The sequence below is a fragment of the Motacilla alba genome, chromosome Z, assembly GCF_015832195.1.
Source record: "Motacilla alba alba isolate MOTALB_02 chromosome Z, Motacilla_alba_V1.0_pri, whole genome shotgun sequence".
NCBI lineage: Eukaryota > Metazoa > Chordata > Aves > Passeriformes > Motacillidae > Motacilla > Motacilla alba.
The window spans coordinates 62,798,735-62,826,206 of NC_052046.1; the positions used below are offsets into that span (position 1 = coordinate 62,798,735).

General features: G+C 42.5%; 2 protein-coding genes across 2 annotated transcripts; both read left to right on the forward strand.

The window, feature by feature from the left end:
* The first annotated feature begins 216 nt into the window (after window positions 1-216).
* Window positions 217-14,929, forward strand: TMEM171 (transmembrane protein 171). Its single transcript, XM_038124936.1, has 4 exons — window positions 217-656; window positions 6,601-6,872; window positions 7,911-8,052; window positions 14,656-14,929. Exons 2-4 carry the CDS (start codon window positions 6,605-6,607, stop codon window positions 14,879-14,881), a joined length of 636 nt encoding a protein of 211 aa, XP_037980864.1. The 5' UTR covers window positions 217-656; window positions 6,601-6,604; the 3' UTR covers window positions 14,882-14,929.
* Window positions 14,930-20,925: 5,996 nt separating this feature from the next.
* TMEM174 (transmembrane protein 174) lies at window positions 20,926-26,306 on the forward strand. The gene is made up of 2 exons (XM_038124935.1): window positions 20,926-22,102; window positions 23,988-26,306. Exons 1-2 carry the CDS (start codon window positions 21,471-21,473, stop codon window positions 24,088-24,090), a joined length of 735 nt encoding a protein of 244 aa, XP_037980863.1. The 5' UTR covers window positions 20,926-21,470; the 3' UTR covers window positions 24,091-26,306.
* The last annotated feature ends 1,166 nt before the right edge of the window (window positions 26,307-27,472 follow it).

Here is a 27,472-nt window from a genome sequence, read left to right on the forward strand (position 1 = left end):
CCCCGCGCCGCCGGGAGCGGCGGGCAGGCCGGGCCGCGGCCTCGGCCGGGCGGGGCGCCGGGCACGGGGGGCGGTGCCGCCACGCCCGCGCTGCCCCGGGGCGGCTCGGCTGGGCCTGGCCCGGCCCTGTCCTGCGCCGCCGGCCGCGGCTGCTTAAAAGCGGCGCCTGCTGCGCTGCTGCGCTGCTGCGTCCTTCGCTGCGCCGCTAGGTAAGGACCGGGCGCCTGCAGCCCCTCGCCGACCGCGCTTCCTCGGCCGCTGGGCCCTGCTCCTGTGCAGCCATGGCGGGGGAGGGAGGCAGAGGGAGAGCGGGCGGGCGGCCCTCGGGCGGTGCCGCGGGGGTCGGGAGCAGCCCGGGCGGGCGGCTCGTCTTCCGGCCGCCCCCGCGAGGGGCCGCCGCGGGCGGGCGGGGTCGCGCCGCGTCTCCCCTTAGCCGCCGCCGTTCCCGTGTTTCCACTCTTATCCAGTGTGTGTGAGAATTTCCCGGGGTGTGAGTGTCCTGTCTTCTCCCTAGAGAGCCCACCCACACTGCTTCCCCTCTGCAACCTGTACGCCATCCCTGAGGGAGGATGGAATATCTCTGAAGGAGCTTCTGCAGTTGTTCTGGCGTGCAGTACTCCGGTGGCTGATGCTGGCGTGCAGCTGGAACGGCACAGGTGAGGAGGTCCAGGTGCTGCTCCGTCACGGAGAGGTGATGGAGAATTGCCCTGCATCGCTCCTTGCTCCGACGTGATGCATGGCAGGTTTTGGGGCATGGTTCATCTTCCTGAAGATCTTACTGTGACTAAGAAGACTAAGTGACTTAGAACAGACTCTGCCTGATGGGCTGGTGCATGAGGAGGGGTGTGCTATGGAGTGGTGCTTTTCCTAAATAGAGTAGAGCTTAATTGCTCGTCCGTTAAATTGTCTGGCTTAATGCCCCAGGCTAGCCTCAGGAAACAGGACAGGATGGCTTTAGGTAGCATTTGGAGCCCTGCATCTCCCTGATGGTCACCATGGCCTGTCCTGTGTTCAAAGATCTGTAAATCTGTTTGTCTTGTGCCTTTTGCTGCCTTGAGATATATCAGCCCCCTGGGATAGACCTTACTGTGAATTTCCAGAAACTGGTCTGTCATGTGTTACCTGTTTGAAAAACATCAGCTCTGGTGTTAAGAGTATCTGTCTGCTTTCTCCCTAGTCTCCCTGCAGATTCTCCAGAATATAGGAGCTGCTTTGCCACACCTCTTGTGTGCCATTAGTATGTCATGTAAAGAGCATCCCACCAACAAGCATGGGACCCTTCAGAGCTCATTGTTGAATCTAGGTGCTGTCCTAGTTGCCTGCATGGCATCGAGTCAGTGGGTTACCAAGCTTTGCTTTGCAAGCTCCTGGTTAAACAGACTTCTGGGGTCCTCCTGTCCGACTGTGGTGTCAGTATTCTTCCTGGTGAAGTGAGTGAGGGACATTTGTAGACCATCTTTCACTGTAGCTGCATTTCTGTTGTAGCCTGCAGGGACAGAAATTGGCAGCTTTGCAGAATGCAGTTCTGTCTGGCACAGTCGGAATCCCTGATTTGTGCTGATTTGTGGTAAGAAAGATCCCTGGTGCACATATCTTTGGAGAGTGGCAGGATTCATCCCACTTTCCGGAATTTCCTACTGCAGCTGCTTTCCAGTACTTCTCCAGGTGGCTCTGCCCCACCTGCAATCATCATAAATAACTGCACAGCATTAGTCTTCCTATACTGTAAACTGAAAAAATAATTTTCTTGACCCCTATGGCAGAATTCTTGTGTCACCCACTCCCAGCTTAGCAATCTTTATACACACTGTCTAAATCTTTTATGATATCTGAGTCTAATGTCAAGATAAGAGCACTGTCAGGTACTAATTAGTGATTACATACATAAGAGACCAAATTGCATATATTTGGTGTCTCAGAACTTGTTACTGCTTGTAGTTTTGTTTCTTAAAAGTAGAAAACTGGAAGTACGTCGTGTTGGGCATTTCCCACTAGCTCTTCAAATAAGTTAAAAACACCGTGGGCAGGGAATAGCGTTGGATATTACAATTTAGTTTAACCAGCTGTACTCGTGGTTGAATGTCTCTGAATGCCAAGTTAAGAGTCCAGTCCAGGTGGAAACTGGGATTTAATGAAGAAGATGGTGTGGGTACAGAAGCAGATATGAACAAAGCAGGAAATTTAGACATGGGGAGCCAAATATGTTTTGATATGGAAGTTCAACTGCATGAAGTTGAGAGCATTTCTCCTTACAAGTAGCTTGACCAATAAGGAGTCATGATTGAATTTGAAACCTGGGGAAAAAAATAAAACAGTTGCACAGTGGCAATGGCAACTTCCCAGTAGTGGTTCAAAACTTGGAAGCATAGGTGCAAAAATGGAAAAATTCAAGTCCTTGAAAAGGATGGCTTATAAATTCTAATGGGATTGCCATTGTGGGCTACAACTGACAGAGTATATAGTTTTTGAAATAACACAGACTAGACCTGAAACTTCGGCATGAAATTATTTGTGTGCTTTTGCAAGCAACAAGAGGGGGGAATGGGACCTACTCTGGGAAGGATAAAGCAGAGGGACTGCAGTGTTTTAATTCTTACAATGCTTTTCTTTTAATTCTCTTCCTGAATTCATAATGTCTGCATGCAACTATCAAATTTCATAAGATTAAGGGTGAGTAAATTCATAGCCCTGGTGTTTGCAGTGGAAATCTTGGAAAATATGAACTCTGAAGGCTAAAGAAGAATTATAGTGGAAGTATTTTTTTAGTGGAGTTGTCCATAATATGAAAGTTGTAATACAAGTGTTACACAGAAAAATGACAAGAAATTGTAAAGTTATTTCCTGTTCTATATACCTGGCATAGGCCTGACTTACAAAAATGTAAAGCACTATATAATTTAAGTTGACCTTATAACCAGACTTCTTTATAAGCTATGTTTCCAATTCTCTCTTCCCATCATACTTAACGGCTTCTGTACTACTGGACTATGTTCTAATGGTTTCTGAGCTGTTATTTCTATGTCTGCTTTCAGACTTGAGTTTCATATGAAGGGAAAATTCCTTTACATCAATATGCCTGTGGAGATATGAGATCTAATGGCAGTATTTCAAGCACATAGACAATAAAACACTTGCCTCTTTGTTAAAATGCTTTTTCTTGAAACACAGGAAATAAATTTGATCTTGCTTTGAGTTTTCTGATGAAATTTCATGGTAGTGTAAATGGAAATTAGTCCTCCGTTGGATTTTTCAGCACAAAACTAATGGCTTTCATCTTCAAAGCCACAGCAAACTGTTTTGAATATTCCTTCTTTGTTGCCTGAAAGAATGAAGAAAATGTATATATGCTTAATTTATAATGTGTCTTTCAGCTTAATCTTGTAACAAGATTGGTGGAAGAGAAGCAGGCACTGTGTGGGAGTAAGGAGGACAAGTCTCTAGACTTTTCTTTGTAATGGATATATATTTGAATTTACTTTTTTTTTTTTGCCTTCATATTTTGTTTTAATTTGCTTGTATTTAAGACCAGGTTTTCTTCCCTAGAGGGCACTGCAAAGAAAGGATGCAGAGTTCTCTGTAGAGTGTTGGTATTATAATGGTTAATGTGCCTCAGCACAGTTGTGTCTGAAACCAGGCTTTTCTGGGATTTTCTTATGTATATGGGCATGTGTGTTTCAGAGGTGTTTTACTCAGCTATGTACACTTAGTAAGTCGGGAAACCTGAGCCAGCTCAGATAATTTATGAGAATGGGGCATATATAGTTATCAGAAAGAATTTTTTCAACTTAGCAAAGACCACTGAAATCGAAGAGGTGACTGTCCCAGTTCATGTTTTTCTGCCCAGAGTAGAGCAGAAGTAGAGCCTTCAGACTGACTTCGGCTCATGCAGTATTGAAAGTGTGCTGGGCTAAACGTCTTCAGTTTGAAATCAGTCAGGATACGTTAATTTTTTTTGGTTTTTTTTTCTTGTTTGTTTTAGTTTTTTGGTGGTTTGTTGGGTTTTTTGGTTTGGTTTGGGTTTGTTTTTTTTTTTTTTTTGATGACATGCTGTCCCATCTTTAGTGCGCTTTATAACTTTTTTTCCCCCAGAGTGAATCTGACTCTTCTGCCAAGGGACTCTCAGTTAGCAGTTTTTCAAACTGATCTTAGTAGAGGGTTCTCAGTGCACTGAATTCAAAACACTGAAGAAGCACTTAGCAGTCATAGTTTACAAGTTAACTGCGCACAGTAATGGGATGCATTAAGGGGTGGTCCCTCAGTTTCACTGTTGAAGATGGCCAGCCAAGAGACTTGATTGCTTCCTGCAGTGGCCACTTTGCTGTGTTTCCTTGCTTCTCAGATCTTGTGCTTATTGAGCCTTTCACCTGCATGATACACTCTGCTTTCTCCTGTGCCCTTGCGGGGGCTGGTTTGATGTTCAGCAGTAGAACATGTAATAATTTCATAATTCATGTATCTGCTCAGCCAGTTCTTTAACTGAATTCTGCACTTAAAAGTGGCTGAGTAGTGACTCAATAGATTGCCTTGCATTGCAGGTAAATAATTGTGTTTGAGTCACTAGTGGGTTCTATGACTGTTTTGTTTTCGTCCCAGTGGGCATTGCTGGGGAGTGACACAAACCTTGTTTTGGCTGACACATGTTCAACAGTTTGCTTCCAGAAACAACATAGTACCTTGTTTTTCTTGTGGAATCAGTGTACAAGAGGCATATGTAAGGAGGTTCCAATCTGATTTGATGTTTTATCTTCGAGTCATCTGAATTAGTAACAGGACAGTAGAAGCTGGTAGAGAAAAGGCTGAAGGTTAACTAACAAACAGCAGTAACTAAGCTGATTCTGTTTCTATCCATGACAAACTCCAGCAGTCCCTACATATCAGTCCTTATATATCCAAGACATAGGTGAAATTGTCAGTCATGGGCGACTGCTGATGAGGGGAAGAGGGCAGTGTTGGAGCACTGCAGCCTAAGTACTTCCTACACTTGGTAGGGAACAGCTTTCTTGTGGTCTGTCCAAGAGACTTGTTATTTTCCATAGTCTGAACTTCCCCTGCATTTCAGGTTGGCTTTTGGTGGATGTTAGCCAAGATTTCCATGGTTGCTAGTCACCGTCTGGTGGTTGGTGTCCATCTGGCTCTGTAGGCCAAAGTAGCAGAAATTTCCTTGTAGCTAACGCAGAGTTTGATGGGTTTTTTTGTACTAGAGCTCACTGACCGGAACTCTGTCCTAACTTTCAGTCAGGCTTCCCTTGCCCTAGTAAATCCACATCCAGCTGATTGGTTATGCATATAACCATATTGGCTGTTATTAGCCTCAAAACTGTTTTCTGTTTTTTTCTATTTTACTTCTGAATCTAGAGTCTTGTGGGCTCAGAAGCCTTCTGGGAATCACCTTCATTAATTTGTTTTTAAAGATATTTTGAGCAAAGACAAAGTTCTCAAAACTAGGGGCAGTTGAAAGGAAATGTAGGAGCATAGGAGCACTATGCTTACCAACTCTAACTGTGAAATCAGTGAGACTTGAACTGGTCTTTAGAATGTTTTGGTTTTGGTTTTTTTTTGTTTTGTTTTGTTATTTCAGAACAGAACCAAAAATCATCTCAGTATTTGCTTTTGCAGTAGCATAGGACAGGAAGCTCATTTAAAGAGAGAAGCAGAAAGGTCTTTACTGCCTGTGGAAAGAGAAGCAAGATTTATATGCTTTGAGAAGGTATGCAATAGAAGATTTACTTGGTTAAGAAGTCCAGTAGTCATTGCTCATTTGCATTAACATAGTATCTCTCGCAAGCTGTCACTTTCTGCAGTTCAGCACAGAAATTTTCTGTAGCTTTCTCTTTTCACAGGGAAAGCTAATCTGTTCTTGTTCCAAATATTCAACCTTTCAAAGTAAGGTCCCATTAATCATAAGACTATTTCTCTAAAGAAACAATTAATTTAGCTGTGCAACAGCAGTTACAGTATGTTTAAGTTGAACTGTAAAGCAAGTTCTGCCTTTCCATTGGCATTGAACATCAGCAAACTCGAGTAGACCCTGTAATCCATAGTGGAGGTACTGCAAAACAAAAAATACAGGAGCATACACAATAAAGACTGAGTAACAGATTTGAAAATAAGAAATATAATGTAGCTAATCTTGCTGGGTTGTTTTCTTCATTCAGTTTATGTATTTTCATGTTCACAGATCCACTGTAGTTTGCTGCCATTTAATTCTAACAACTCAACTGATTGAGGAGATTCTGTTGTAATGTATCCAGTGGCTGTTCCTGCACCAGGAGGTGAAGGAAGTAGTGGACAACATGGGAAACTTATTTTTTTCCTTTTTGTTTTTGGAGCTGTGTTGCTCTGTGCTGGATTCCTTCTTTCAGTCTTTATTCTCCAGTCATGTCCATCTGGAAGCTTCAGTGACTGTAATGAGGTCCTTAAGGCTGCTGGGCCGGTGCTGGCTGTAACTGGACTGGTCTGTGTTTTACTGGCACGATCAAGGGCTAGGATGTATATAAGACAAAGACAATTGCAAAATGAGCAGGTGTACAGCCTTGTTTTTTGTCGTGGGAACTGTCAGTTTGCCCAGTTTCTCATATTTGGATTCCTGTTTTTAACTAGTGGAATGTTAATTAGCGTCCTGGGCATTTGGGTTCCTGGTTGCAGCCCTGGCTGGCATACGATACAGCTCAACCACACTGGCACTTCTGACATAGACCTCCAGGGCTGTGGATTCCTGTCACTTCAAATCTTGGGACCTTTGATTGTGCTCACTGGGTTGTGTTTCTTCGTGATAGCTCATGTTAAAAAGAAGCAAAACTTAAATCTCAACCAAGAATCCTGTGAAAGTGAAGAACATCCTCAGAGCCCTGAATCTTTTCAGGTTACAGTAGGTGAGTAAAAAACATTGGAACTTTACACTGGGAATTAGTGAGGTTTTTTTCAACTAATAATTTATGTCTGGGTATTACTTATTTATTATTATTACTTAATTAGTATGAGCTCTAAGCATGTCAGTTCTGCCATGTCAGGACAGCTGAAATAGAATAATGTTATTTTGTCTCATATGCTTTCTGTATGATCAGTTCAGTTACCTTTTTTCTACCTAAAAAGGTACAAAATCTCTCTTTGGCATGAAAAGTAAGGTCTGACTGTGTAAAGCAATGTAACCTGACACAAATGAGTCTAACCCCAGTTCTGTTCTCAAACTATGTAATTGACACTGTAGATCAGACTTCTATGACTATATTTGAGATCTATTTTAGCCTTGAGCTCTGACCCCTTAAAGTACTGTATTTTTTAAATTGTGGCCACATCCTCAGTTGTTAAGAGATATAATTACGAGTTTTAAACTCTTCAATTACAGAGAGGAAATTGGTAGATTTTTTTGCTGTATGATATATTGATCTAGTGAACTGTGTATCAATAGTCATGGTTAGTGTGCCTTGAACTACGAGTAACTTAGTAGGGAAACTATCGCAGCACACAAAATCATTTCTCAGAGCCATTAATGACTTCTGTTACAGCACTGCAGTACTTATGGAGAAACTTAGAATGACTTACTTTATTTTTGGGAGGGAAACTAAATGCTTTCATATCCTTAAAACATTTCAACAGTAACTGTGTGTTTTGCACTTTGGCTTCTTGTAGACAGCCAACCATATTTGTGTTTCTTAGCTAGATGAACACTCCCCCTTGTCAGCTGTATTGTCTAAATTAAATCCTTCATTTATAAATATGCTGCATCTTTATTTGGGGATTATTTTGGTTTTGAATGTATCTCAAACCTACACCAACAGCCTAGAATGTATCAATTCTGTATGTGGGATAATTTATCTTAAAAGCTAAGCAAGTAAAAGCTGTAGGATGCTGTTAATATAACCAGAGGTGCTCACTTCTTCAGAGGTAGTAATTGGTGTTCTTTCCCCTAGGTGATGCTGTGATGGTATTCCCACCCCCACCACCTCCATATTTTGCTGACCCTATGTCACCAACTGTGACTCATTGTCTTATGTCAAGTGTTTTGCCTACAAGTGAAAATCCACCACCATACCACTCTATCTTCAGTGATGGGTAAGACTGTTCATCTCTGACTTTAGAAATATGAGGTATCCAAGAATTCTTTAGGTATCCAAGACCCTGTTCTTATGTAATCATTGTGAATTAACTACTAGGCATGACAAGGTTTTCTAGTGCATAAGTCAACTTACTTCAGGTACTTTACTTGAATTGGTGTTAAAATACTGTTGTATACTAGGAGAGCTACAAACTGTGGAGTGTCCTTTATGAGAATTAAATTATTATTGTTATGACTGGAAGGAACTACTGAAGTTCTTAAATCAGTGCCCCATAGTAGATTTGTTCCACAGATTGTCAAGGAGAGGATGCCATTGACAGCAGTGTGGTAGTGACATGATACACATATTGCCAGATTTTAGAAGCCTCTGTAGAAACAGAGCTGCAAGTATTTTATGACACCTACCCACAGACCCTGGGAGCATTACTTTATCTGCCAGTGTGTTCAGTTCTCCCACGTCCCTTATCTCTGCCTTGAGGAAGTGAGACCTGGGGTGCTGGTCAACCTTGTTCCTGCTGTGGCCATGTCTTGAGATTAAAGGATTCCTTGATATCACAGAAGGCTCCAGTATGCTGATAAGGGAGGCTGGCAAAGCCAGTTTCATTTCAAGATGTTGTACCTTCCCCTTGCAGGCATGCCTTACATGCATGGATTGTAACGGAATTGCCCGATATTGACACCACCAGACTCAGGGAGCAGGAGCTGCCAATTTACCAAAGACTTGCCTGTGCCACAGGAACTTGCAGGGTTACCACCAGTGGGCTGCTAACTTTAGGGTAAAAGAGATCCCTGCAAGAGCCGCATACTAGAAGTCAGAGCTAGGTGTTGCATGTCTAGAGTCCCTAACTTATTTTCAGGCCCTTAATGATTCAGAAATGACTTGATTTAATATGTTTAGAATGGTCCTGCATCAGCATGGGTTTCAGCTGTGAGTCAGTAAGTTATGTGGGACTGTAATTTAATGACTTTAATTCGCAAGACTGTGTGTGCAACATTGTGTCACTGGGAACTGGGAAATAAACTCTTCAATCAATTTGTTATGTTATAAAGCCAGCATTAGTTTATTAGCAGTGCTGGAGGCATGGGTAATTCTCCACACAACATGTTTGCTCAGTAACCTAACAGACCTGGTTATAGTCCTGAAACTAATACATATTCATCACATTTCCTGAATACATATATATATGCTAATTATTTCCATGGACATGTTTGGATATGGTTGCAGACCTTGTGATAAATCTTTTCTCCTTGAGAGTGTCATCAGGTCATAATGTACTTCTCTTACTGTTCTTTGCTCTGACATACAATCCTTTTTGTCAAAACTAAGATATCAGCTATTACATACTAATCCCTGATATAAGGAAGCATTAAGTGGAGCAAGACTTATTAGTCAGAGATACAGGGAATTAACACAAGACCACAATAGTCTCTGTATTTGTACTAAGCACTGTATGGGACAAAACTAAGCATTAACCATGAATATAGGGATTGTACACTTATTACGCTAAAGTTAAAAGAATTGTCCAACATCTTCCCATACTACTGCATAGACCCCTTACAGAAATATAACCGATTTGGTAACAGTTGGAAGCACCATCACTGCTGTTGGTGATGAGTGTGTGGAAAGTTACCTGGCAGGAAAGGACTTGGGAATGGTGGTCAACACCACTTAAACATGAGCCGTCAGTGTGCCTGGGTGGCCAAGGCAGCCAGTTGCATCCATATAAACAGTAGTGTGGCCAGTGGGACCAGGGCATCTAAATCCTCTGTTCAAGGGGAGGGGGACAGTAAGTGGCTTGTTCCTGATAAACTGTGGGATGGGAGGCAAAGATTAGAAGAGCAAGATACATGCAGGGGTCCTCTGCTTCTGAATCGGGAGTGTGCTGGCCACACTGGAGCACGCTTGCAGTCTTATGCAGTTGTGGTAAGGGCTTCTAAGGTAACAGAAGCCAGGAGGAAAAACACTGCAAAACCATCTCAAAGGAACTAAGGGATGTTCCTCTGGGAAGGCAACATGGCCAGCACCTCAGCTAAGGTGCTGTTACACCAGTGCATACAGCATGGGCAACAAACTGAAGCAATTGTAAGCCACTGTGCTGCTGGAAGGCTATGGCTTTGTTGCCATTCCTGAAACCATGTGGGATGAATTCTGTTTCTGGAGTGTTACTTTTAATAGCTGCAGTCTGTTCAGAAGAGAGAGGAAAAGAAGTAGAGGCAGAGGGATTGCTCTCTACAGCAAGAGGTGGATTGAATGTGAAGAGCTGTCCCTGAAGAATACCCATGAGCAGGTGGAAAGCTATGGGTAGGAGTCAGAGACTGAGGCAGCAAAAGGAACCTTTGGCTGGGGTCTGCTACAGCTGCCTGACCAAGGGGAGCCCATTGACCAAACCTTCTTGCTCTAGCACAGGAGGCATTGTGCCCGAGGGGCCTGTCCTGCAGGGGAACTCGGCCATCCCAGCAGCTGTTGGGAAAGTAGCTTGGAGGGCTGTGGCAATCCAGGAGACTCCTGGGATGCGTGGAGGATAACTTCCTGAGCCAGACAGCCCCGCCAGAGGGAATGTATGTGGTACAGGATCTGTTGGTCACCAATGCAAGTGAGCTAACTGGGACACCAGGACTGGAGGCAGCCTGGGCTGCAGGGGTCATGCATTGGTGGAGTGTGCAGCTCTGAAGGATAGGGGTTGGGTAAGGAGTAAAAGTTCAGCTCTTGAACTTCAGGAAAGCAGACTTCCAGTCCTTTGGGAACCTAGTCAGTGGGATCCCCTGACAGACTGCCCTCAGGGACAAGGGAGTAGAAGAGAGCTGGCAAATCTTTAAGCAACTCTTCCAGAGAGCATGAGAGCTGGCAGTCTTCAGGAGCAAGAAATCAGACAAGGAGAGCAAGAGACCAGCATGGCTCAGTAGGAACTTGCTGGTCAAAGTTAAGGGGAAGAAACCAGGACAGGTGACCGAGGAAGAGTTTAGAGATGAAGCACAGTTGTGTAGGGAGGCCATGAGGGATGCAAAGGCAAAACTGGAACTGAACCTGGCAAGGGACACAAAGAATAATAGGAAGGGCTTCTACAGGTACAGCACATTAACCAGAAATGAAAGGTCAAAGAAAGGATATCACCTGATTAAACAATGCTGGAAAAGTGCTGACAGTGGATGAGAAGGCTGAGGTGCTCAACAACTTTTTTACCTCTGTCTTGAATGGCAACCTCTCCTTCCATTCAGGGGTGGATGGACAGCAGGATGGGGACTGAGAGGGCAAAGTTTCTCCCACTGTAAGAGAAAATCAGGTTCATGGCTATCTGAGGAATTGGAATGTACATAAGTCTGTGGGACCCAATGATCTGCATCCCGGAGTGCTGTGGGAATTGTCAGTAGGTGTCAGTCATATGTAGTTGCCAAGCCACTCTCCCTGATATTTGAGAAGTCACTGCAGTCAGGGCAAGTCCCAGGTGACTGGAAAAAGGGAAGAACATTGTACTCACCTTTAAGAAGCATAGAAAGGAGGAATACAGAGAAATACTGACCCTTCAGCCCCACCTGAGCCTGGGAAGATTATGGAACAGATGCCCCTAGAGCTGTGCACATGTGGGACAGGGATTCAGGACAGACAACACAACTACACCAAAGGCAGATCCTGCCTGATTAAGCCAGTGGCCTTCTGTGATGGGTGATGGCATCAGTGGACAAGGGAAGGGTTACAGATGCCATTTATCTTTATTTTACTGTAAAGCCTTTGGCACAGTCCCCCACAACATCTCTTGACTGGAGGGAGATGGACTCAGTGGGTGGACTGTTTGGTTTGGAGGAGGAATTGGTTTGCCAGTCACATCCAGAGAGAGGATGGTGGTCAGAGACCCAGTGGACTTCAGTGAGCAGTCATGTCCTTCAGGGGTCTATATTCAGACCAGTGTTATTAAGTATCTTATTAGTGACATACACTAATGAATTTGCAGATGACACCAAGCTGAGTGGTGTAGTTGTCAGATTTGAAGTATGGAATGCTGTCCAGAAGGACCTGGACAAGATGGAGAGCTGGGTCTATGGTAATCTGTGTTTTAACAAGACCAGGTGCAAGGTGCTGCACCTGGGTCAGAGCAACCCTGGTACCACCACAGGCTGGGGATGGGCAGATCACAGCAGCCCTGCCCAGAAGGGCTTGGGGGTGCTGGTGGCTGAGAGGCTGGACATGACCCAGCCATGGGCACTCACAGCCCAGAGAGCCACACGTGTCCTGGGCTGCATCCAGAGCAGTGTGGGCAGCAGGGCCAGGGAGGGGATTCTGCTGAGACCCCAGCTGCAGTGCTGCATCAGCACAGAAAGGACATGGAACTGTTGCAGTGAGTCCAGAAGAGGCCACCATGATGACAGAGGTCTGCAGTACCTCTCCTGTGAGAAAAGGCTAGGAGAATTGGGTTTGTTCAGCCTATAAAAGAGAAGGATTCAGGGTGAACTAATTGCAACCTTCCAATATCTGAAGGGAGCCTACAAGAAGGAGAGGGACTTAAACAAGTGTGTAGTAATGGGACAAGGGGGATTGGTTTCAAACTGAAAGAAATTTTAGAGTAGATATTAGGAAGAATTTCATTACAGTAAGAGTGGTTAGAGACTGGAATAGGTTGCCCAGAGAAGTTGGGGATGTCCCATCTATAGAAGTGTTTAATGCCAGCTTAGATGGCGTTCGGAGCAACCTGGTCTAGTGAAAGATGTCCCTGCCCATGGGAGGTTGGAAATATATGATCTTCAACATCCCTTCTAACCTATAGGCTATTCTGTGATTCTGTTGTTCAGTTTTGGGTCCTTCTTGATGAGAAAGACACTGAGGTTCTGAAGTGTGACAAAAGATCAGCACAGTTGGTGAAAGATCTGAAGCACAAGTCATGTGAGGAGTTGCTGAGGGAGCTGGAGTTTTTCAGTCTTTCAGTTTTTCAGGAGAAAAGGAGGCTTGACCTTCTTGTTCTCCTCATTTGCTGGGAAGGAGGTTGTGGCAAGATGGGGTTTGCCCTCTTTTGCTAGATCACAAGTGGCTGGACAGGAAGAAGTGGCCTTAAGCTGTGCCAGGAAATGTTTCTCTTAGCTATTAGGAAGGGGTTTTTTTGTAGGAAGGTTTGTACAGCATTGGAACAGGCTGCTCAGGAGAAGTGGTGGAGTCACCATCCTTGGAACTGTTGGAAAACCATGTGGATGTGGTTTAATGTTTATGTGGATTTCTTTGTCTTGTGGACATATGTGCACAAAGAGGCAAATTGTTGAGATAGTATCTAGTGGAGCAGATGAAATACCTCAGGCTTGAATACAGAACCCAGAATGCCTGACCTTGCCCTGTAGTGTTTTCTGATGGGAATGCTCTAGCTGGTGCCCTTCCATGCTTCCCAGTGTCCTCACAGAGACCTGCTGAGCTGATGCCACCTCTGGGTGTTTCACTCAATCCTGCTCTCTCATCGCTCAGCACTTGTTGGCAGTTAGGGCATCTTGACTAGTGCAAGTTGCTTCCTGAGCACTTTCATGGAAGAGAAGCAATGGCCTCGTTATTCATAACAGTACCATAGTTGAAGATCCCAAATATGGCAGGGATTCACATTTCATGTGTTGGCTACTGGAAAAAGGTGATTTGCCTCTTCAATCCATTGCTCAGTGTTCTGTCAGCAAACACTGTGCTGCAGCCTGTGCTGGCTGAGAGAGCTGTTAGTAAGCTGAGTCATGGTCTCATTCCAGAATTGCTTGCATTTTTCCTGCAATCTGTTACGTAGCACCTCAGCATTTGTCTTGTAGTATTTCCTTCTCCTTTGAAAACCCTCACAGACCAGTAACAGCATTGACGATGAGGTGACTGTGCTCTGTATTTGTGTTCCTCACTCAGTATTTAGGTGGATACAGATGTATGAGTCAGGTCTGGGAGTGAATCATGAGGAGCAAACAGGTCTTCCTTTTCCTTGGGAAGCAGCTGAAGCAATATGCTGAGGGTCAGCTCCAGGGTGAGATGAGCAAAGTACCAGAACAATGTGGGTCCAACCAATTTTGATCCAGTTATGATGGTTAGAGGAGAACAGGGAATACTTGGCTGCTCACCTTGAATGTCACTGGGAACCTTGCAGTCTGGTCATGTTCAGTCTGCCATGGATTGCTAGAATGCCTTGGATTGCTAGAATCAAAGTAAAAGTTTGATTGCCTTTCATGCAAGATCTCAAAAGGCTAGGGATTGTAATTTTTTTGGATGCAGTTCTAAGTCTAGTAACTGTCTTTCATAAAGGAAGGGGACTGTGTATGTGATGCACAGGGAAGATACATTAGGAGCTAGGGATCAGAAGATTTAGTAAGACTGTGAAACAGCACAGCCAAAAGCAGCTCATACCCATACGCCAGGCTGTGACTGGTGATCTGAAAGGTTAAAAGGGAGCCTGTTTTGCCTTTCCCCTCTGAAATTATAGACTTTTCATATGAAGAGTCATAATGTAGCCCACAGAATGAAATATTAATGCTTATGCAAGTTCTTTGCTTCAGGGATTTTTAGGAAGTGTGTGCACACATGTATGTTTATATAAATCAAGTCAAATTTCACTCACTGTAGATAAATGAATTATGCTAATACATAATTTTGTGTTTTATAGAGCACAGCTTGCTGATGATGAAAGAACAGTTGCTGTTAGAGACTATGAATCCATATATACTATTTCTGGAAGCAGCTCACCTTCAGATATTTTACCAATGCTATACCTTTCTTCTGAATCACCACCAAAATATGAAGAGAAAGCATCAATAACAAATAATGAACATTCGCCATCTTCCTTATCTTTTTCATCTGTTTCCTTAGCCACATCTGACACCAGCTCATAAAGGACTGACAGTTCACTTAATTTTTAATAAAATGTACACAGAGATTTACAATTTTTGAATTTATTTACATTTTGTAATAAAAGCAATAATGTTGGCTGTGTCTAATTTTTCATCAGAAAGAATAAACAATGAACTTGGATTTCAAGAAATACTAGAGAAGGCTGGGCCTCTGCTAAAGTAGTCTGAAGGGAGTTCACTGCAAGAACATTAAATGCTCATCTTATTCTGTTACAGCTTCAGGTTCTATTTATAGCTGTTCTTTTTATAATGAAGCCACTAAGTAGAAACCAACTTTTTTGATTATTTTAATTAAATCTGTTTGGAGCTTCAAAGAAAGAAATAATTAGGAAGTGTTTTTATTTCTATTTTTGCATGACTTTTGTGGAAAATACTTGTTTGCAAACTTGTGGCCTCTACATGTACTTGAGCATTTGCATGTGATGTTAAGGTTGCTGTGAAGGTGCCAAAGATGCTATGAAGAGCTTCAATGGTTACCTTTTGGTCTGCCTGGTAACAAACATTCCATATTTAGGTTATCTCTAGTCCTTATGTAAGTGTAATCCCTAGGAAAATCAGTTTTAGCTGCAGTTAAGAGCCCAAAGGCAGCCCTGAGGGTAGATAATAGGCTAACAGTTTAACTGTGGTAACAAGTGGTTTCAGGGGGATTATTTTGTTCTTTTATATCATTATTCATGGATTATAAAAGGAGTGCTTATTGTGTGAGAGTGAGTGCCACAAAGCAATACTATCTTCAAGGTGCAGACATTTCTTTATCAGCAGATGCAGGAAAGGCAGTTTTGTGGAAACCCATGCAGCAAGTGTTTTTAACTGACATAACACTTGACAGACCCTTCAGAAATAAGACTCTCTTAGCTCTTCCATCCTGCTGCTACCCTAGGGTACTGGTGGTGGCTTGCCTTCAGGGTGGAGGTTTTAATTCTATTTTGTGTTTGTTTGCACCTGTTTCCAAACAGAAGGATTAGCTTGTAGTAGGTAGTAGGAGGAACTGAATTGCTGCTATCTTTGACATCTTACAACTTGCTCTGAATGCTGTTTGAGAAAAACAGATTGAATTCTGTGTCCAGAAAAGTGGCAGGGCTACACTTTGGGCTTGGTTCAGCCTGGTGAATTTGCCAGCATTAAAACTTTTTGCAAGAGTGATCTCTGAGTTGTTCAGCTGAGTCTCTGAACAGCTGTGTGCCTTGGGACCTCAGTTACATCTCCACTTGTCATCTACTATGCTGAGTTTCAGAGTAACAGGATGCCAAGACCATGAATTAAGAACTTAAATTCCCTCCTGTGCCTAGGGAAAGGTGATTGCCTTTTTGTTGTCTTGCTGTGCACATGCCTCTCACCTGCTGTCTGCTTTAGAGAGATGTTCAGGAGCTCCTGCATTTGCCATTTATTTCCAATTCTCTGTCATTCCCTCAGTTATGCCAGGACAGCTCTTTGTGCAGCCGCACAAAAACAAACCGGCCAGTGAGAGAAGTATATTTAGCCAGCAATAGAGCTGAGGGGCTTATGCATGCAGAGTAATGAGCAAACATGGCACAGAGGGGGATTTAGTATGTAGGAGCTGATTAAACTGGCATGACTCAGCCATTGGAAATGTCTGTATGAAGGAAGGGTATCCACAAAAGCTGGTAGGCATTTTGTCCTCTCTTCTCTCAAATGTTTTTTACCTAGTGAGTTTTTCAAGTATGTTTCTCCTTATATACAATCTGCAATATAAGCTATATTTTGCCATCTTTGTGATGATTTTATTAAGCTTTTGCTCCTACTGTTTAAACAGTGGGGCCTGCTGCCATGCATGATTTGTGCATACATAGCTTTGCACGTGTCTAAGGAGCCTGTTTCTCTATCAAATTATCCTTCTATCATATAACAAGAACAGAAGCTGGGGTATTATACTGGAAATATCCCATGCAACAAAGCCCATCCTGTTCAGAGCATTCATTTTCTGAAAAGGCTAAATATCAAAACGTGTTTTCACAAATCGGGAAATATTTCACCATCTTAAAAAAATCAAATTGCATTTGTTGGTAAACTGAAAAACTGTAAACCTTTTCTGCTGCCTTCAATTTGCTCAGTTGGTTGGTCCCAAGAGACCAGACAAATCAAGCAGAATATGTTGATTCATCTGAGCTCTGTAACAGAAACATAATCTTGTTTTCCTTCAAGGTTATTGTATTTTGATCATCTACTGCAGAATGTTCAGTGTGGATCACTATTTCTAAAAAAGCAGTCTTCACAGAAACCATGGTTCAGAAAGCTGCTGACCTGACTTCAGACTCAGCATCTGAGTTTCCCAAGAAGGATAGGTGTTGCCACTGAAAACAAGGATTGAAAACTGAATTTATCTCTCTATGGTTTTGAGAAGATGCTTAGGAAATAGATCCTTTTACAGCTGTATTAGCATCTTCTATTTTTGACTTACTTAGAAAATCATTACTTGAAAGCTCAGTGGATGTTCTGAGTGCCGCTCCATAAGCTGCTCAGTGCTGAAGTAGTTGAAATAGCTGGTGCAACAGTATTTGCCGACTGTGTTGTTGAAACCTGTTGCAGCAAGGTCAGAAAATGTTAGTAAGTGGCTAAAAAGTCTTCCTTTACCACTGAAGGCTCCTACTGGGTGAACAGCAGTAGAGGGATGAATTTTTGATGTGGCGAGTAGGAGTGAAATGTCTGTATTAGAAAGGAAGCAACACCTTGTAAAACTATAAAAGTAGCTTAAAATAATATGGAATAGCATTTTTATTGAGGAAGTGAGGTACTTTACTGTCCCACTAATGGTGCTATAACCCTCTTTCTACTCTAAGGTTAGCTTAAGTGTTTGACATACAAATGCTAGTGAGCAAATCAAGTTGGTTACTGATTCACACTTACTTAAACAGGCAAAGTGGGAGGTAAGGGATGCTTGCCCTCTCTAAGTGAAGGTCTTTCTTCCTTGCTGCCTGCACTGACACTGCTCTGCTTCTAACTGCAGCACTGCAATCCTTTGCATATGAGGGATTCACAAAAATATAAATGAATACCTTTTCTCTAGGAAAAGTCCTTCTTCCTACATCAACAGCAGCTAAAAAGAATTGAACAGTTAACTCATCTGAAAAACTGAGATTGGATATAGGTCTTTGTAATGTTGCTATGTTTTTGTGATAGCAGTGCTAGCTATCACAAGGGGGTGATTGCACCCACCCCAACTTTGCCCTTTGTGGTTTGTGTTGCTGTATTCATTTATCCCTTTTCCATCCTATCTCTTCAGAGTCATGACTTGTACTGCCAATACCTCCACATTCTGCACTGGACATGCCAGACTTCGTGCTCCCCCTCTATCACATAGGCATGTATCTCAACACGTAGTCATGGGAAAACCTTCATTTTGGTGTGCCTGCTCACAAGACAACATTTTCTGGAGCATATAAAGCCACCTTGCTGGTAAATGCAGTTGTGGACAGCTGGCTGAACCTGCTCCTCACAATTTTTTGTGCTTTGAGGCTGGCAGTGCAGTAGTTCAGGGCTGAAAGGCCCAATCACAGTGGTTCTTCATGCACTGCTCTTACACGTGTAATTCATGTTTTCCACTAAAGACACCATGTGCAGTTACCTTTCTCTAGGAAAAGGTCCCACTAACTCAAACCACTGACTCCTTAATCTCCCTAAATTATGGACTGATAATTTGTACTTACTTATTTTAAAGCTAATCAATGTGCAATACCATATGTTGTGCAGCTTCTTTTCGTGTGTTCTTTGACTAAGTCCCTGCTTATATAACTGGTGTGTAAGAAAATAAAACCTTCCTATAAGAGCCTGATAATGTGAACAACTGTGTAAAAATAGGTAACATAAGGAGAAGAAAAAAGAGTTAAGTGATAGCCTGTCAGTGTTCACTCGGATGACTCTTCAAACAGGTTAGAGAACTGAGGGGATGCAGAGCACCTGCTTCCAGCAGCCAGCACTGCAGGGGAAGTCTGCACTGGTAATAGAAAATTAGGTGGAGTAACAGAAAGCAAAGCAATGCTTGTGTTCAAGGGTATGGTCTGAAGCAGATGAAAACAAAACTATTGAGATCTGAAAACAGCACTCATTCTAAAAAACCTCACTCCAACCAATTTTCCTTGGTTTCACAAAACTCTTTTGCTTAGGAGTCATACCAGGTAAAAGGGATGCATTTAGTAAATTGACATTTTTAAGTGAGTCTCCAGAACACACACTTACTTGCGAAGAAAAGCACTGGTCTTAAAAAAGTCAATGTGATCCAGTAATCTCTTGAGACTTTGACAGCTGCCTGACTGCAGCATTACCACTCTGGGCAAATAATTGGAGAAATACGGGGATTAATAAAGGAAACTGCCTTATGGAGAGGGGACAGTTTAGAGGGAAAGGAATAATTTTAATGTAGATCCTAGCACACCAAGTTGAGAGTGTTTTCCATCCTATTTTAAAAGTCCAAGTGGCATGTAGGTTTGGAAGGAAAAAAAGAATCCTGTGTTCTCCAGCTCTGCTGTGCACTTGCTCAACACATGAAGTCATGTCCTAGACCAGAGGAAAAGAGACAGCTGTGGCATGACACAACACGCAACTTGGAAAATTCTGATTCCAGACAGGATCTAAGGACCACTCTATGGGGTTGAGGAAGTGCTCCAGCACCATCCCATTGCAAATAGCAGTTGCAGAGTTCTTTAATGAATGAAAGGAGCAAGGTGACACTACATCTGTATAAACTATTAGCTAGACAGCTATTATAATATAGCACTGCTTTTGAAAGGATGTTGGAAAGCCTGAAAGATTCAGCAGTGGCAAGGATGATTCATAGTATGGAAAAACCTGACTTGTAAAGAGCAGTAACAGTTTATTCCATTAAGTTTAACAGATGTAAGGTTAAAGGTGATTTAGACTTTGGCTATAATTGCCAGTACAAGGACAGTTTATCTAGTATTTCAGCACTTTCTAATTTAGTTGTCATCATACAAAACCACTGCATTGCAAGACTGATCTTTTTGCTCAAGAGGTGCAGAGAATCTTGACCAGACTTAGTGTTGTGGGAAAGGCTGATCTTGAGCGTATTTGTCAGAAAATTTGTTGACAACCTGGGTAACAGGGATGACTTAATAATGCTGCATTTGAAAGCTTCATAGCTTTATTTTTAAGGAATCCAGCACTAATATTCCACAAGGTCTATGCACTAAAAAATGAAAAAGACATCTGCAGTTGCATTCAGCATCAGTTCTAAAGGTGCCAAATTTGGTGAAAAGCCCTTTCCAGGAAGGAGCTGTTGTCACACAGTGTGATATGAATACACAGTAGACTAAAGGCACTTTTACTGACTTTGAAGAAGCAGTCTAAAAGGTAAATTTTGTAGTTCTAGAACTATTTTTAATTTTACAAATCTCAGGATAAGCTTGCTTCCCCAGAGCTGCTGGTAGCAGGAAATAGCATTATGTGTTCTACTGCCTGAGCAGTATCAATGTCCTGTGTGTAGTACCCTGCCATGCTAGTCAAAACAGGCAGAGTAGTTGGAGGTTTTTCCTCCTTAAGGAATTACACAAAGACATTCTACCAGAACCTTTCAACAACAATTGCTGTAGTCTGAAACTGTTAGGAAACAGAAAATTTCAAAATTCAACAATCTGTCTGTTTAATATATGAGACATGAGTTCAGCAGAACAATATGAAGAAATATGCTAGGTACCTGTGAGTACAGGATAAGATTCCTCACTCTGTCAAGTTCAGCATTACAGGAGATGCTTTCTCTTTCCTGCAGTGATGTGCTATTCAAGGTATTTGGGCATTATTCTCTATCAACCTTAAAACCTACAACAAAAAATGTCCAGAATTAAGGGGAAATGATAGGGTAATTTTCAACCAGCTGGAAAACTTTGGCTGTCTTGAAATAAGGTTTCTCCCACAGCCAACAGTTCAGGCATCTCAGCACTCACCATCCTGTTGCCATTTACCCTCCACCTACTGGTTGCCCCAGAAAAATATCAGAAAGTGATACTTGGTGTGTTTTTTAAACCATGAACTACTTGGGTGTTTTTTAAACCATGAACTGCAAAATGAGCTGCAACAGAGGTCCAGGCCTGACTATAAATGTCACACTACAGAGCATGGAAAAGCATTCCTAGCAATGGCCATGTGGAATTTTCCTGCAGAAAATTGAGCAGGAAGTGGAAAGCAGGGATCTCTTCACTGCTGTTGACTAAACATATGCTGTCCATATGTTGGATGCATCAGCTGGCTGGGGCCAAGGAAAAGCTGCAATAGCTTCAGCTTGCTTTTTCTGCTATCCAGAATGAGCACATTATCATGGGTGCTCAATTAAAGAAGAAGAAACACGAGGAGACAGGCAGTCATGCAGGGGTGTATCCATTTCGGAAGTGATAGTGGTAATTCAAGAACTCTTTAGTGATGGCTTCAGGCTTCACTTCCCAGACCTTTGTTCTTTCAAGCAAAGTTTATTCTTTCACATGATGGACTCTGTTAACCATACACACACAAAGTTCTTGTATAACTAGCCTGAACCTTTAAATGCTCTGCCAAGTCCTTTACAAGTCCCCTTTCTCTTGAAGGAGAAGATACATTATACTCAGTAATGGAGCAAAACAACAACAGTGTAGAAGATTTCTCCTTGAATGTTTTTTCTGTCACTCCTTGTCAGCCAAACAGATCTGATGCCCTGGTGTCAGATGGGGATAAAGCTGGCACCACTCTGCTCTTTTCAGGTGTGTTTTTGGGACTGGTGGGGATCACTTTCACTGTGATGGGATGGATAAAATATGATGGCATTACTCACCTGGAGTGGACTCAGTTACTAGGGCCTATTCTGCTGTCTGTCGGAGTGACTTTTATTCTGATTGCTGTTTGTAAATTTAACATGCTTACGTGCAAGCCCTGTAAAGAAAGAGAGGAAAATACGTCGGAACTTGACCAGGCTGCAAGCGGACAGTCCTTTGTCTTCACTGGCATTAACCAGCCTATAACTTTCCATGGTGCCACAGTGGTACAGTACATCCCTCCGCCGTACCCGTCCCAGGAAGGCGCTGCTGGGAGTCCCAGCTGCCTTCACCCAGTGCTCAGCTGCTGTGGTGCTGCTCCCCCCAGCATCTCGCCAGTTCTCACCTCGCGTTCTCCTCACTGCTGCCCTGCCTACGCCCTGGACAACCTGGCCTTTACTGGAGATGAGAACTACACTGCTTATCCTGCAGAGAGTTCCAGGAATCAGAGGTATGGCTTCTGAAATGCCTTAGTGTGTTTGGACACAGGCCTCTGAATATTTTAAGTACAATATGCGGTTTTCATAAGAAACTACAGCTAGTCCAGGGTATTATCCTTCTCAGGCTTTTTTTTTGTCTTTGTTTGGAATTTTTCTTGAGTGAGGAATCATACTTTTCCTGCAAATGTTTTTATATAATTTAAATTCATTTATAAATGCCTTTTGGTTTTCAGTAAACTAAACTTGTTACTTTTTAAGATATATGTGCTCCTGTTTGTGGAGGTTTTCTTATGTTAATCTTGCCACCTTTTAGTTATTATGTGTGTAGCCATATTTCTCCTCACAGAGAAAAGCAGGGCACAATTCTTCCCAAGGATTTCTGAGATTTACATTCTCTGAACCTCAGAGAAAGGGAAAACACAATTCTTATCATTTGCTGTGCCTGTGTTTGTGCAAAAGTAAAATGCAATATGAAGATTGTTTACTCAAAGTGAGGATGTTTTTTTCTTCCTTGGCCTATCAGGGCCAAAAAAGTGTGTGTGTGTCATGACTGTCGCCTGACAGTCACGAGATTCAGTGCAGTGTGTGCAGTTGTATGCAGAGTTAACTGCTTAGCAGGTTCAGTTTTGAATGTGTAAAATAATATAGTAAAGTAATTAATTAGCCTTGGAGTGAAATGCATGGAGTCAAATGCATCATTCTCTCCCCTTCATCGAGAGCAAAAATACCCACTTTATATGTGTATGATACCAAGATGATTTTTTTCCTTTTTTTAAAATATACCTTATATATATATATATATATATATGTATATATATATATAACTTCTGTATCTCCTCAGTACTCTTAGCGCGCATGTTTGTAATTCCTTAAGTCTGATAACTTAGCACAGCCCTAGTATTCTGTTCGGCTGGAGACCAAACATCCCAAAGGCCTTGTGGTAGGAGGCCAGAAAACCCTACACTGTCTTGGGAAACCAAGGTCCTGCCTAGAACACATCCTGTAAACTAAAGACTCAGCCCATCCAGGGGGGAATGCCACGGGTGGGAGAATATCACACCATTCATCCGGGCCTCCCATGGGGGACCCCTGTTAGATATGCTAATTTGTAAGGTCTATAAATTGTATACACCATCTGTCGTGGGGGTGCATTGCGGTGCATCCCACCTTGGCGAAGTGGTGCACCATAAGGATCCTTCTAAATACCAAGGTAAAACCCCTTATCCCTTAACTGTGTCTGGCTCTCAGTTTTATGACCAGGAAAAGGCATCATGTAGAGCCAGAGGCTTCCACTCAAACACAATCACAACACATGAGTCAGCACACAAACAGCATTTCTGCAACAATGCAAGAATTAGTCTGGTACCAGATGCTCTCCCTCCCAAATGCACTGTGTCACAACATGCTGCTCTCCCACTTAGGAAGGTAACAACGTTCCAGCTCTTTCTCTTTTCCTAGTTTTGAGGCATAAACAATATCAGTCATGTTGCACAGCAGTATGGAGGTGCTCAAATTGTACACAAAATAATTTTATATAGTTCTTTCCTCCAAGAAAAAACATTGTAATTATAGGAATTACTCATAATTACATCCTTTCTGCAACACAAGTCACTGTTAGTTCATTTATCAAGGTCTTTTTGAAAAACTGCTGACTGACCCATTGTCCTCAGCAAATATGAGTGACAGGCATAGGCAGGGTGGAGACAAAGATCACCTCCTGACACTTCTAAGCTTCATGAAAAAGCACAGCAAACAGCTGAATCTCAGTCATCTCATAGCATTTTCTCCATAAGCCGGGGAGTACTTTTCCCAGATAAGGTTGGGAGGATGAAACACTGAAATTGCATGAATGCTCTGGTAAATTCTTTTTGTATCTGCTCCTCTTCCTCTTTTCAGGTCAGAAGAGAGTTCTGATGAACCAGAAGGAATGCTGGAAGACCATGCTCGTAATAACTTGTCACCTCCACGTTATGAGGAAATATACCCTTTTTCTTCATAAAATCGTCATGGACAAGACACAACAATCCTAAGAGAGGCTAGCAAGAATCCCAGAAAATCTTTTCTTTAAACACTTGTATGATAAGACAGTGTGAGCAAGTTCTTGATATTCATACACAGTATCACCGAAGATATTTAACTTACCCCTTCCTTTTTCTCTGTCAAAATTCATAGCGCTTTGCAATGCAGCCTAATAGCAGAGCTATTAATTATTCAATGGCTAAACTATTAATAGCAAAGCTATTGAACTCAAGGATTCAAATCCATATTAGGATTCCCCAACAAGAAGCTTGATTTTCAGACTTGCTGAAACCAGGAGACTTGCTGAAACCAGGGAGAACTGTGAATGCACAAGATGTTTGTGGAAGATCATGATTGCTCCTGGACATTCAGCATCTTTAGAAAATACTTTCTTTTTTCTTGAGGTATTTTCATTTTTGATTGCTTGGGAAACTTCAAAAGTGCTCAAGTGTCTGATCCATGAGAGTGCATTTTATGCCTTAATTTTGTCTGAATCTTTAGAAGAATTTACTCATTAATAAGTCCAGTCTACAGATTAGACTTTCTCAGCTTGCTTTAGCCGGACAACCGGTCCTGTTTCACATCCCAGTCCTGTATGCATTTTTTGGGGCATCCTGCTTGAACCGCAGCATCTCAAAACAGAGAAAACAAATAGTGACTTCTGACAACTTTTACATAGATCTCTTAAGACATCCTGCATGCATCAAATTCAGTTCCCTTCCCTGCCTGATGGGAGGCAAAGCACAGTCTCCCACCAGGAGTCCTAATAACTATGAAGTAAATGTTACTAAAGAAAATGGCATCTTTCTGAAGCCTCGACAGAGATATGTGATTCTGCCACTGTTAAGGACTTTGACAATCACAGCTGTTGCACCCCACTCTGTGGGAGGGCTGTGGTGAAACACCTCTGAGGTCCCTTCTTATTTGAATGTGGTCTTAGGCACACAACCCAGGCTGCAGGTTGCCCCCAGAGTATCTAGGCAACTGTGGGCTGTAGTAAACTTTCGTGCTCAAGTTCAGCTTGGTTCCATGCATTGAATCCACAACAATTTGAGATAAGCTCATTTGATTAGAGAGTGATGTTGCTGAACATCAAGACTGTGGGTTTGATCCCTATATGGGCCATTCACTTAAGATTTGGACTTTATGATCCCTGTAGGTTCATTCCAATTGACAATATTCTGTGATTCTGTGAAATATATTTACAGCTGTATTTAACAAAAGATGAAGTGTATTAGCTCCAAAATTGTGCAATCCAGAAGGAAGATCCAAAGAGGATTTGCTCTGGAGCTTTTTAAACCCCAGAGCAATGACAATGCTACGAGTCCCTACATTTTTATTTTGTTTTTCCACATATATTTCAGGTTCTGCTTTTGAATGTGCCTAGAAGTGCAACAAGCCAGTATTTCCCTATGATGATTCCATCAGGTTTGCTCACCTCCCTCAAAGCAAAAGCTGATCTCAGCTCTCACCTGCTGGAGTGGGCACCACACAAAACGCCCTGGAGGACAATGGTCACTGTGTGAAGTAACCAAGTGGTGCACTGCTGGTGTGCCTGTGGGGCAGTCTCCTGGCACAGCACAGCACAGCACAGCTAAAGGCAGGCATCCATTATGGAATGGATCAACTTTCTCTTACTTGTCGTTGCAGCTGTCTTGGCTCTTGCCAGATTTCATCCACCTGTGATTGATCTCATTCCCGGGAGCTGGAGAAGCTTGGCATTTGAGCACATACAGTTGCACACCAACCTGATGTACCTGACAGCTGGAAGTCTCAGAGCTGTGCAGCTCCTCTAGCAATCAGGAGGCATAGGTCTGGATGGAGATGTGCATTCAGAACATTGTCCAGCTGCATGGGCCTGCAGATGCATGTCTTCCTGTCCTGTACACTTAGAGGTAGCCAAAAAAATAAAGCATTGGGGGGGGGGAGGGGGGGGTACAAAACAACTACTGATTTAAACAGAGTCAAAGCTGGATTAGCAAATGCAGCAGCAGCTACTGCACAGTGACTAAAAAGTCTGAAGTTTTTCTCATTAGAGAAATATGGAACACACTGTTTTTCAGCAGTGATGGCCTGGTGTTAGCAGGTAGTTGGAGAAGAGGAGGCACGTGTATTTGGAGAATACACGTTCAGCATGATCTCTGTGGGACTGAGTGAGAGAACAGAGGATCTAAAAATAAATGCAAGTTTCTCTTATGGAAGTGTCTTGCTGCTTTTCTGGAATTTGCGTCGAGGTGAATTCATCCTCCCTCCACAGCAGGAAACTGGATGGTCCCAAATCCCCTGGTAGTTCCAAATGTGCAGAGCCCTGAACTTAGCACAGAGTTGTGCTGAATCCAGCAGGCACTGCCGTTACACAGAGGTCAGGCTTGATAGATCCAATTGCAGGACTAGGGTCAAAATTTCTGCCCAGTCACCCTCCCCCACCAGAAGAAAATTCCTTCAGTCAGACACCACAGATTTTTTTCCTGCTGCTCTTCCCTCCTCCCTCCTGCCTACCCCTCCTCCCCCTCACATAAGTTTCATGAGATAATAATATCTTCATTTTTATTACATCAAATAACACTGACAGAGTAAATGAAAGAAAACTCAGAAGGGTGCAGTGCGGACTCTATATTGATTTTAAAGTTTTCTTCTAGCTGCACCATATTAATTGTAAAGAATTGGAAGAATCCTGGGTTTCTCTTTAAAGAGAAGATTGAATAATACGTTTAAATAACTGTATTGAAATTACCTTGGCCCATCAGATGAATTCTGGCTGAATTCTGTGGAAATCTTTTGAGAAACTGCAGGGTGGTGACAGTTCTTGCGGTACTGAGTGCTGATCATCGATTTTAAGAACAGAGACGTGTTCTATAAAGGCTTTTTCTTCTTTCTCTTCCTTCCACCTTCTACTTTCATCCTTTTTTTCTGTTTTAAGTCTTTTTAACTACAGGGTTTGGAGGGGTTGCTGGGTATGTGTGTGTTTTCTTTGTTTATTTGGATTTTGGAGGTTTTGTTTGTTTGTTTGTTTGTTTTTATATAAGTGAGTTCATGTGATATATAACCATCACATGAACTCACTTCTTAGCATTAAGAATTCTTTCTGCCCTATGATGAGTGAAAGAGCAAATCTTTTTGGCCTTCAACCAAGGTAAACTGTCACAGCCTTTCTAGATTACACTGATGTAACTTCACTAAGCACCTGGAAGACTGTATTTGAGATTTTGCTCAATCCATTTTTAATTTAAGATGGTGCTCTCCCACATTGCAGACATGCAGAACATTGGGGGTTTAATAGTTTAAGGTGTCTTGCATTCTAGTCATAGTGATAGAATGTTGTATGTATTTTCAGCTATGTAACCCTGTGTGGTTTCTTGGGA